Below are 12,568 nucleotides of genomic sequence, written 5' to 3'. Positions count from 1 at the left end.
ACATCAAATTAGGACCTTGAGAAATTAGTTTGGATTCAACAAAAGAAAATTAGAGAATAGGTTCGTCTGAGAGAAAGAGAGCAACTTGGCGGCGCGGGGCAGAATTAGGGATTTAGCGGCATGAGGGTATTGACGGCTTCCTTTCACAGTGGTGGTTGCACGATGAGAGAATTATGGATTGAGAAAGAGAGTGAGAAGTGAGAACAAAGAAAAGAGAAATAACACATGTTCTTTGTACGTATACTACAGAAAATCAGGATAATTATGCTCGAAACAGTTAAAATTGGCTAGAGATTATTGAAATAATGTTTGTAGACAATTATTAATTTTTCGCTATCTTAAATGGATATTTTGCGCCATTAACATTTAAAATAATGTATCTTTATGTGCACACACTATTTTATATTACTCCCTTCTTTTCAATTAAATGTTTGGACCTTTTAATTTTTTCAAAATATATGTTATTACGCAAATATACCTATAAATAGCAATTAAAGTAATGCAAATATACCTATAAATATGTACAAATCAATAGCAATTGGAATATTGTTAATCATGTCTTGGAATTTCAATATATTTTTTTAGTATAATTATTGAATCAGTAGTTGACTGCCTAGACAAAACAAAACAAAAAAAAAAAGGTATCATAATGTGAACACTAATATGGTCGAATTCAAAATGTAGTTACAACTAAAAGAATGAATTTAGTGTTGGAATTGGAATATAATGGAATGGTGATGGCGTGCCGTTACGTTACAACTATTCCCATCCTCGAATCTTTTGTCCGTTCACATACCTTTCCTCAAGTGGGTCTGCCATTCAGGCTGTGTTTGGATATTCCATAAAATTAGTTTTATATCTCATCCTTTATAATAAGATACGAATCAAGTAAAACTAGCTTAAATGATAAAAATAATCAACGATCTTGAGATATTCCAAAATTTCAATCCAACAAAGTAAATAAGGGATCAACCTTATTATTTTTATCTATCAAAACTAATCCTTTAAAATAATCGCTCTATAAGGAATTGTTTAACTGGAAAATGGATCTCACAAATTAAAAAAAAATATACTCCCTCCATCTTATCTATTATGGTAAGAATTTCATAGAATGATAAAATTAAATACACATACATATTAATTTTTGATAACTATCACAAATAAATCTAAATCCAGGTAAAGCGGAATAATACAGATATCAAAACCTGAATTTACCTTGTTGTAGTTTACTGGCCTTTGAATACTTTAGCAGCTATTGCACAGTCTAATTTTTGTCAGCCCGCTTCAGACCTTGTTTGGCCCTTCAAAACGGCCTCCTTTGGGTTTGACGTCTTTAATACAACTTCTTCTACTTCGAGAGAAAACGATCTCTTTTGGATCTAACACTTTTAATACGACTTCTTCTACTTCGAAAGAGCTTCTTGTGATCGTTGGATTCGCCTCAATCGGAGTTATGCATAGAAAGTTATAACAATCCAAACGAAAATTGCCAATGATTGATTCCAACGAAAATCTGCTTTATTCTACATGAAAATCTTCTAATTTATTCATTCCGATAGATTGAACGTTGGATGGACAACGATTTAACAAGCCTAATAGTTATTCGAATCTTGTTAGAAATCTAATTTTGTATGTGTTGGTCAAGTGGTAGAGTGGTTAATGCCTAAGGTCTAAGGTTTTAAATTCGAATCACGGACTGTGACACGATTTTTAAATTTATTTATTTAATATTGTGAATCTATATAAACAAAAAAGACTCTTACTTTATTAATAATTCATTCATATTTGATTAAAATTCATGTCCATAATGTGATACTCCCTCCGTCCCTTAAAAGTTTGCCCTAAGAGAAGCGGCACGGGTTTTAATAAAAGCTAGTAAAAATTATTTGATGATGAGACCATGTACAAAAATAGTGTTTAAATGATTGTAATTGTAAAGTAGATGATGAGGTCATGTACAAAAATAGAAAATAAGAAGTTTGAGGCAAACTTTTGAGGAACACCCAAAAAGAAAATTAGGATAAATTTTTTAGGGACGAAAGGAGTATTTTTTTTGGGGACGGAATGAGTAGTTTTTTGAGATACGACTATATTTGATTGATATTATTATATTAATTGTGTTGTGTAAAATAAAGTGTATTTTATAGTAATTTCAGTAAACTGCATTGTAAAGTGGCTTATATGCGGAATACGTTTTATGTATACATTTATTTATATATATACACATCAGTCTACACTGACGACTAAACCCATCTATCTCTGTCCAACCTTTCTCTCTCTACAATTCACTGCTCAACTCATTTTTCTGCTTTGGAATATCTCTCGCTGAGGAGTCATGTCGGTATGCAATCGAAATTCTTATATGGGATTTTCTCATCATTCGATTCTCTATTGATTGGATTTGAGTCGATTATGGTCATTTGCCCCGTAATTTGCGTCTGCAAAATTTTCATTTTTGTTGTATTTTAATTTGTTTGATCGATCGCTTTGCTTGTTTTGGGCTATACTTTCAGAGGGTTGACCGTATTCGACTGTTTATCTCTTTGATTGTTTGTTTTAACTGTTGCGATTGTATGCTAGCTTTTCTATTATTGAATTTTGATGTACCCATAAATTCTTTCCTTGTGGAGATCTTCGAGTAAATCAAAGGACTCTTCTCTATTAATCGACGCGCCCTTTTCCTTATGCCCTATCTCAATAGGAAACATAATTAAAATTGGATTTTGAGTATTAAATTTTTTGGAATATAACTTTTTAGAACTACTTTCTTGAAAATATTGCTATGTTTATCTCATTAGTTTTGAAATGAGAACTTAAATAGTGTCACTTTGATCAATGAACATTCGGTATGACTATCTCTTTTCGTAATCCTATGCCATTTGAACTAAAAGAGCTAAACTTCTTCTATTGTCGGATATCATATGAATTTTTCTTTTGCAGCAGGTCAGTTTCCTCCTAACTATTGGATTTGTATTCTTTTCTATGTAGTTGTGATCAGCCAGTCTACCTCCTTATTTGAGTTGTATTCTCTTAATAGTCAATAGTGTATGCAAGACAAATGGTGCAGTGAAATGGATGTACTATGTCTTTTGCTTTCTCTCGTTGTTTGTGTCAGCTATGCAGATTTAAATATTGCTACCAGTTGCAATTCACAGCGTTTTCTTATGTCCTTTTCTATATGAGTGTAATTGGTTATTCCATTTGGAATTATTTTAATTATTGATCACATTATTATCCTTTGCCATTAAGTATCTCCCTGCTTGCTCATAAGTCTTTCGATGACGTTGCTGATGGTGGGGTGATTATTTTGTGGTGACTAGTTATTTGAGGAATGGGTATGGGTTTCGTACTTTGGCTGCCCCCCTATTGGTTGGGGGGTGGTCCATTCCCCACTTTTTGGTAATGGAAGTGCTTGTGCATGAATTATTGGCTTACAAATATCTAATGGGATTCTCTGTTCCGTTTGCGATATGCTTTCAAATTCTTGCTCAGCTCTTTTTATCTCAGAGTAACTTTTTCCCCTCCAAAGTTAGTATCTGAATGGCAGGATCATGACAAGAAGGGAAGCTTTGGTGCTTGTAAAGTTCACCTTAGCATTCCAGCGCACCTTTTCAAGTTGAAATGGCTTTGATTGTGTACTGTTGTCTATAAACTGACTGATTTTTCAGTTCTTTGAATGGAAGCTTATCATTTTGCACTGACATGCTTACGTCTTCCACAATATTGTCCCTCATCTAAGTGGTGTTCTATTGTAATGTCCTTGTATCCTCATTTCCATCACCTTAGCCAAATTGCTGTCATCATACTGGTCTTAATTTCTATTCTTCAACTTTGTCGCGTACCTCTGAAAATGGTGTTCTGCATCAAATTAGTTATCTTGTTACTAACTGTTCTTGGGATCTTAGCTAGCAATTTAATTTTGCATATTTTCTAACTGTGTGTTTTCTTTTACCTTTTGTTTCTGCAGGAGAAGGGTCGGCCATTGCCAAAGTTTGGTGAATGGGATGTTAATGATCCTACTTCAGCTGAGGGATTTACTGTAATATTTAATAAGGCCCGTGATGAGAAAAAGACGGGTGGGAAACCAGATTCTCCTTCAAAGGTGGATACAAATACAAATTATGGAGGAGCAGAACCTATAAAACCTCAGGGTGTAAGTTGTTCTTCAATTTAATTTTGCTCATATCAGGATTGGTTTGATATATAACTAAAGCTAGCACGATTTCTACCAACCACTTATGACATATACGTGTTTTGTGGCTGTAGCAGTTAGTGTTGCTTTCGACTCAATTTGTTCATGCTTATGCTGTATCTTTGACTAGTGTAACTTTCCTTATAATCATGTTAAGTTTGATGGGCGTCTGTCCACTAAAACTGATGGTAAAACACGGTTGTTTGCAGAAAAAATGGTTTTGCTGCATGCAGAGCCCAAGTGCAGAATCTTGACCATGTGTATGTGTAGAAGAAAAATGTAGAGTGCATATTTTATAAAGAACGCAGAAGAATGGGAGGTGCAGGTGCAGGTGGCATTAGGCACTCGCACTCCATTCCGTGTGTTGTAAAACTGCGTTCGTGTTGTGCCCAATCATTTCCCAAACTTCCTTAAACCCTATACTGCTATGTGTTTTGTTGCGGATCATCTTCATCATATGCTTGTTGTTTTTGCTATTTCTGACGTGTAAATTATTTGCGAGTCTCTGGTAATTACCATTTCGATGCTTATTCATTTGCAGCCATGTCTCTCTCTCTCTAAATCTTCTAACTATTTGACTGGAATTGTTCGATGCATAATTGTGAACTCAATCTCTAATTTCCAATACGTATTCTCATTCAAGATTATAGGTAAGTAGGTATAGATAAAAGGATAGTATTTGTGACAGATATCATCATATGCATACAGTGCAGCCGTGAGTAGCTTGTCACATGTTGATTCTCAAATTATTAAATTAAAATAAATAAAAAGCTTTTCACACCCCCTCAATTCAATTTTTTTCTTTTTAACCTTGTTATTGAAAATTTTCAATTCTAGTTTTGTTTCAGCATTTTCTTACAGCCATACGCCAAAGGAATTTTTAACAAGGGATCTGAAAAATATCAGGCCCAACCCAATAATTTATTGCTTTCCTTTTTTCTCATTGTTAAAAAAATAATTTTAAATATTGTGTGATGGAAAATTTGAACTTAAAATCTTTGTAATCACTCTACTACTACTAAATTAACTTATGCACACTTTTCCTTTCTTTTCTACTGACAAAAGAGGTAATTAGGCTCTATGCCTGCCAAAAATTTAACTTGAGGAGCGAAGAGGAGAATCTAATGTACTACTCCCTCCGTCCCACCTTCATAGTTCCTTATTTATTTTTTAGATGTTTCACAATATAGTTCACTTTCTAAATTAATTTAGCATTAAATTTCTGTTTTTATCAAAGTAACCTTATTTAAATATAGTCAAACATAGAATAAATAAGGGCAAAATTGAATAATTACATATATTTTGTATTTTCCAAATACTATTTGAATTTTACAAGTACTATTTATTGCATTTTCTTATTATGTGTGAAAAAGTGAAGTGGACTACGGAGGTGGGAAGAGGGAGTAATTCCTAAACTGAGGTCCACCTAAAATTGAAGTCAAAAGCGCTCACCAACATAATACTATAAATGATGTAAATAAGCATGATTGAATGGAGAAATTTAAAATCTCAAGGGATTTTTGAAGAAAGGATTTTAAAACCCCTTGCACATAAAATTTCTTACTTGGATATCCATCTGAAATCCATAAAATTTAAATTAATTGTTTGAAGAAGTTCGTAAAACATGATATTTGGATTGTGTTGATCCCAACATGTAAAAAAAAATGAGAATATAAGTCGAAGAAAAAGGATATAAGATTAAATTTTATATGGTGTCATTTGCACATCTTACCTTATCCATGTCCATGTATAATAAGTTACAAAACGAAATATAACGAGGACAACAATAAATGCATATAACGAATCACAAAAGTAACAGGGAACAAACTCTATTCGTAGGCTTTGTTTGTTTTCTCTATATATAGGTCCCATATATTTTATTAGTATAAAAATATGATTAGGAATGATATTATTATGTCTTCTAGTTCCCACTATCTTACATCTTAAATCCCCAGCACGAACAAAGCATCTGGTACTTAAACCTACAGTTTGCTTTTTCTTATTTTTTTTTTTAAGAAAAGAAAAGAATATAAATTAAAAAAAAAAAAAACGCTAGCTTTTCTTTCATGTCAAACCTTGCGGGCCGGCCCGGCCCGGCCCAACCCAGCGGGCCTAGGCAATTTTTTGGGCCGGGTCGGGCCGGCCCAAAATTTCAGCGAGCCTCGAACAATGAAGCCCAGCCCGGCCCTATACGGGCCGCCGGGCGGGCCGGGCCAAAACGGGCCAAAAATTAATAAATTAATATATATATATAGTTCCAAAAATTAATAAATTAAATCAAATTTAAAGAAAAAAATTGAAGACAAATTCGATGAAATAAAAAGGGCTTTAAACAATCTACATCTAAATTACGTAATTGACTAAAATTAAATGTAAACAAATATGACTAAAACTAAATGTAAACAATATGAATACAAGTAAAAAACAAAAACTAATTGCAAAAACAACAAAAATTGAAAACGATTTATTCACAAATGAATTAATACAGTAATCAAATCAATTGGAATCAAATAACAACCACAAAAAATAATCAAAAATAAATAAATCTTTCAAATAAAAATAATTTAATATTGATTGTTGATTGCTAATTTAAATCTTAAGTTAGACTTTGACTCGTCATTGTCGTCAATTGAAGAAATGGACTTAGATTGGGTTGGGTCCATTGGGATTTGGGAGGAGATATAAATTTTTGAAATTTTCACCTACTATACTAACGGGCCGATTTGGGCCCGAAAGCCCAGCGGGCTTTTTGGCCCGCGGGCCGCATGGGCCGGGCCAGGGAGGCCAGGATTTTTTTGGGCCTTGAAAATCCTAGCCCAGCCCGGCCAAAACTACGGGCGGGCCGGGCGGGCCCATCGGGCCGGGCCATTCTCGGCCCATTTTGACACCCCTACATGAGTGTTTCAATCACTCTCACTCATTAAACTACGATTTTATTTATAAAAAAACAAAACAAAAAAAAAAAACCTATTAACCCTTACAAATAACATCATGATGTTTACAATGACCGAGCCTTATTAAAACTTCTACTGAGAAAACTACTCTGTAAGAGAAAAAAGTACTCATCTATTACAAAAAAAAAAAAAAAAAACCGACATCGTGAGAAAAAGAAAAAAAAACACGAGCAGGCTTGAGACAAAAAAGATCACACCAACGAGACCGGACCTTTCAGGACCCAAACCCCAGCTCACCGAAAATTTGTTAAAAAATTCGAAGGCCATCCCAACCTAAACACCAAAACAACCACGAAGCCAACCAAAGCCGCAAGAGGGCAATCACTCTCACTCATAAATTAATTATATACTATGTTTTTACTAGATAATTGGATGCTTAGGATATATATATAGTTTAATTGCAGCTGGCGAAAGACAACTTCATTCAACTGCTGTTTTTCGCTCAATATAATTTATATAGTTTGATTGTTGTTGGCCAAAGACAACTTTCCCGGCATTGCGCTTATCCATCTTATATTGCTTATAACTCACCTTCACTGACCTATTATTTGTGGTGTTGAATCACATACGACTTTCACATTTTGTTTTTTTATTAAACAGGAGTATATGGTATTAGGGGCTTTTCTTCTTTAATTATGTGAGGATTTAGATTTAAACAGTGATAGTAACACACAAACCCATAAATTTTATTCATGAAAACCCAACTTATAATGATACAAATATTTAAAACAATCTAAACTAACCCTAAAAGTAAAACTACAAGTTGATATAATAGTCTCATGACTCTCATCTTGATTGCATCTCATAGCACTGTAAATTTACAATTTGTTACGTTTAAAAAAAAAATCATCTGCATTAAATTGGTTGCATGACATAATAACATAATTGTCGAGACCAGCCAGAGTAATTACGGCATACAACCAAATATAAGACAAAGAACAATATTATTATTATTATTATTATTATTATTATTATTATTATTATTATTATTATTATTATTATTATTATTATTATTATTATTACATCCGTCCTATACAAGTGTGCATCACTTTTGGTGAGTGGAGGAAGGAACTTATTTTTATTGTAGTATTATAGTGAGATTAAAAAAAAAAGAAGGTGTTTGTGCACTACAACAAAAATGCTGATAGAAACCGGTTTTAAACCGGTTTCTATCTATTAAAATGACCGATTTCGTAACTAGCGGTTTCGTAGGGGTTCCCAAAAAAATGCTAATAGAAACCGGTTAAAAACCGATTTCGTAGGTATCTACGAAACCGGTTTTTAACCGGTTTCTATTAGCATGACTTTTTAGCGATTTCGTTTGTGTAAATAGACACCACTAAAAGTGGCGCTAATAGAAACCGGTTTTTAACCGGTTTCGTAGGTTATGTGGGGAATAAAAAAAATATTTTATTTATTTATTTTGTATCCCCTATAAAATTAATTTTTTAATAAAATAAAATCTAATTAATAATAAAAATAATAAACTTCAAATATGGAATTACACATCTAATTATCATTTACATTCATTACAATTATCTAAAATGTTTCAACTATGAGTACAATTTTTCAAAATCTAACAATCATCTAGAATGATTTGCATCAATTTCCAACTATGAATCTAATAACTTATCAAAAATCTAATAGCAAGTTTCAAAATCAAAATTCCAAAGATGCAATGTTCTTCAAGCCTCAACTTTTCAACAATTATTTTTTTTTTCCCCTTTGCTTCCCAAGCTACCATTCATCATATTGCCTGCAAAAATCAAGCCAATAACATTCTCATACCAACAAAGAACATAAGCAACCTAAACTAGAAATTTCAGATAACACACTAGACTTTTTCTTCCTCCTGTGACAATCATATTCATTGCAAGATTCTCACATGACAAACGACGATAGTCTACACCCAAAATTAGTTGTACTTTTCAAGAGTATGGAAAACAACTGAACAGTATAAAGTGCATATAAATCTTCTAGCATTACCATTTCATAAGATTGTGCAAAAATGGTGGAGGCTCATTTCCACAAAAAAAGTAATAAGCACAAGTGATTGTGATAAAAAAATTCAGTGATTGCAATAGATTAAGTGAAATACCTGGAAATACCTGGTGCACGCATGCTCGTGCACGGTCTGCCAAAAGCTCTTGCTCATGAATATGCCGACCTCCTAATACGACTTTCCCACCAAGCAATAAACACCAAGAAAAAGATTTAGGCAACACATCCAATACACCAATATTAATTAGCTTTTCATTTATTTGTCGCATCTATTGCATATGCAGCTTAAAAAATGAAACTAAAATTACTAATGTGTCCACACTTACCTCGAATGAAGACATCATCGCTATACTTTGAATTAATATGGCATTGTATAGAATAGTCGAACTGCTAGAGGGTACCGATGGAGTATGTAGAACTCAGTACCATACATGAAATTCATATGTAGTCAATAATTAATATTACAAAAATATATTCTTGGAAATTTCTAATTACTATGCATCTCTATGAAATCATTTCACATAATCTTACCTTAAGCATTTGAACCCCCTCTTCAAATGTAAATCGTAAGGTCTTCCGTAGGTACTGTAAATAACAAAAATCATATTTAATAATGAGCATTCACAAAACAAATTGAGTGTAGATACTAAATAAAACAAGATCAATTGACCAAGAGCCAACCTTGAGATTTTCAAACAGATACTTCACCAAAAAATAACGTACCTCTGAATAGTGCTCCTCAATCTTCTCAATTGCTGCATTATAGTATTTGCTATATTGGTCATATCTATTCTGGAAACGAGATACAAAGTGTATCATAGATTCAATTAATACTTGAAAAAATAAAAAATAAATAGATTCTGCTGATATACATAAACAAAGAAGATTCAAAATCAGAACTAATGGAGATTAAACCATATAAGAAGCAGAATATAATTAGAGTTCCAATTTTAGTTATGCAATAGTTTCAGTCGGCAAGCAGATGTTCAATTTCAAACATTAAGAGCTTACGCATCAAGAAAAACCCTGCATCACTTAGGCACTTGGCACTTGGCACTTGCATTTTGTGGCAAATAACTAGTGAAGTTGTCAAAATGTAGAAAGGTGGCCAAACCCCCAACAAAGCAACCAGAAAGCAAATCCTGCCATAATAAAACAGTATGGTTCCAAATAATCCTGCATTTGAAATAAATCTTAAAATTAACATCAATCTAGAAGAAGCTATTTACATCCAACAACACCCAAAATGAGATTCAAGTGCTCAACTACTTAATTCACAGTAAGCCTATTTCTAATTTTCTATCAGCACACTTGACCCCAAAATGACATATTGCTGGAAAATGTAGTCACGACAAGGTAAAGAATTCAACAACATAAACAAAAACTAACCTCTGTTAGGAAAATGTAGTCACGACTGGACGACCGGAGAAAGGCTCAGGGTGGCAACGAAGCACGGCGGACCGGGGTAGAGAAAGGCAGATCAGAAGCTCAATGCGCGCAAAGAATTATACTCGGATGAAACAAGATTGTAGTGCAGCATAAAATTTGAACATCTTAGTTACAAGCAAAGAATTATACTCGGATGAAACAAGATTGTAGTGCAGCATAAAATTGATTTTCTGCTTGTAATTGATAATGAAATTAAGCTACACATAAACTAACCTCAAGGAGCAGCGACCAAAGAAAGCCTCACAGCGGCGGCTAAGTCGAGAGCAGACCGGAAGAGTACTGCCCTCTGATTTCAGCAGCTACTTCTGCTCCTGCCTCGTCTAGTATGTTAGCAATTACAACATTCGCCGTCTGGTGTACAGCAAGGTAAACCAGAGCATGCTAGGGCGACCGAACAAAGGCTCAGAGCAGCGGTGGCGGAGACCGGAGAAAGCTTCAGAGCAACGGCATTTCTGGAGTACAGAAGCTCAAAGCAGCGGCGAAGCACGGCGCTAGGGGGATCGGACAAAGGCTCAGAGCAGCGTCGATTTTCGTTGCTTGCTGACCGGTGGAGATTGGGGCGGCGACGACGGCAGGGACACCTACGGTTTTAAGATTGGAGGGAGGCGGTAGAGAACGTGGTTCGTGGCTTCGTTGATTGTTGAGATAACGACGGCGGCGGAAGGAACGAGTGGCGTTGGTCGGCGTGAATCGGCGCCGGAGAGATCGACGTGTTTAGGGCTGAAACTTGGGAAGAAGATGGTAGGCGGCAGAAAGGGGTTTAGGGCTAATGACGTGTTTGAACTTTGAACTCAGACTTTGGATTTTTTTTTTCTTTTTTTTTTAATTCTGAAAAAGTCTTTAAAATCGGTTTAAAAACGGTTTAATATGTTAAATTAAAACCGGTGTCGTAATATAACTACGACACCACAGAAAAGAAACCGATAGTAAATAACCGGTTTCTATTAGCGCACTTTTTTTTAAAAAGAAACCGGTTATACCTACAAAACCGGTTTTACGAGCTATGAAATCGGTTTTGAGCAAAAACCGGTTTCTATTCACCGGTTTCTATTAAAGTTTTTGTTGTAGTGGTGGTGGATCATATGTGGTTAAAAATTGAATAAGTAGATAAAATGAGGGTAAGAAATAAGGAGTTTGTGGTGAGATATAGTGTTCAAAAATGAAATATGCTCACTCTTATGAGATGTACTAAAATGATTAAAAAAAATACACATTCTTATAAGATAAAGGGAGTATTATTTAAAAGACCCAATACTGTTATATATATGGAATCGAGTATTTACGGGAAACAACAAATTACAACGATATTTAAACTTAAAATGAACATTATGTAAATGTCAATTGAATCTTGATAATAGTTAAATGGGTCAATAAAAAATGACAAAATCTTGTACACTCGAATGTACGGTGCATTCTCAATTAAAATTTAGTTAGAATCATGTATTAATTATAGTTAAGATTTAACTAGAAAGAATGCACCGAAATGTGCCTGAAAAAATTAGGATAAATAAATGAGAAGCAAGAAGACGATATCACTAACATAGATCAACATGTCTAACAATATGAGTATTTGTATAATATCATTTTCATTTGTGCTCCTTCCATTCCACTTATAATACAATTTTTTAAATTAATTTATCTTATTTATAATGATATTTTTTAAAAATATTTTACATTCATTAATTAAATGGTCTTAATACCTTTTTCTTAATCTCGGCCGACTCGGTACTCAGAAAAATTGTGTCACGAAGGAAGTATTAAATTATTAAAATATTTATGTACATTCAAAATTTGAGAGGAACCCATATAGCTCTCCACTGGCTTTTATATGGACAAAATATTCTTCAGTATGGTTAATTGCATTTAGTAACACTAGTTTCACTTCTTCTTTTTTGTCTATGATCTTAGGCGCAAAGAAAAAAAAAACCTTTAACTATATGTAATTTACAAAATTAATTGATAGATAAAATTA

The 12,568-nt window shown here is 33.7% G+C and overlaps 1 protein-coding gene and 1 long non-coding RNA gene across 4 annotated transcripts; one reads left to right on the top strand and one right to left on the bottom strand.

The window, feature by feature from the left end:
* The first annotated feature begins 2,160 nt into the window (after positions 1–2,160).
* Positions 2,161–4,732, top strand: LOC130986157 (protein NOI4). The gene is made up of 3 exons (XM_057909450.1): positions 2,161–2,341; positions 3,968–4,153; positions 4,402–4,732. The coding sequence occupies exons 1-3, from the start codon at positions 2,336–2,338 to the stop codon at positions 4,444–4,446; spliced, it is 237 nt and encodes a 78-aa protein (XP_057765433.1). The 5' UTR covers positions 2,161–2,335; the 3' UTR covers positions 4,447–4,732.
* Positions 4,733–8,629: 3,897 nt separating this feature from the next.
* On the bottom strand, positions 8,630–11,416 carry LOC130986156 (uncharacterized). Of its 3 annotated transcripts, none has more exons than XR_009089184.1 (6): positions 10,537–11,416; positions 10,159–10,289; positions 9,871–9,939; positions 9,679–9,732; positions 9,245–9,325; positions 8,630–8,902 (listed from the first exon to the last, which is right to left on the bottom strand). It is a non-coding gene; the product is annotated as an uncharacterized LOC130986156 (long non-coding RNA). The 3 variants fall into 3 exon arrangements; XR_009089183.1 differs by having other exon boundaries at positions 9,255–9,325; XR_009089182.1 differs by lacking the exons at positions 9,679–9,732; positions 9,871–9,939; positions 10,159–10,289; positions 10,537–11,416 and adding an exon at positions 9,474–9,672 and having other exon boundaries at positions 9,255–9,325.
* Between the last annotated feature and the right edge of the window lie 1,152 nt (positions 11,417–12,568).

The sequence above is a fragment of the Salvia miltiorrhiza genome, chromosome 5 (assembly GCF_028751815.1).
Source record: "Salvia miltiorrhiza cultivar Shanhuang (shh) chromosome 5, IMPLAD_Smil_shh, whole genome shotgun sequence".
NCBI lineage: Eukaryota > Viridiplantae > Streptophyta > Magnoliopsida > Lamiales > Lamiaceae > Salvia > Salvia miltiorrhiza.
The sequence above is the reverse complement of the archived record's forward strand: the minus strand, read 5'-3'. Positions and strand labels throughout refer to the sequence as shown.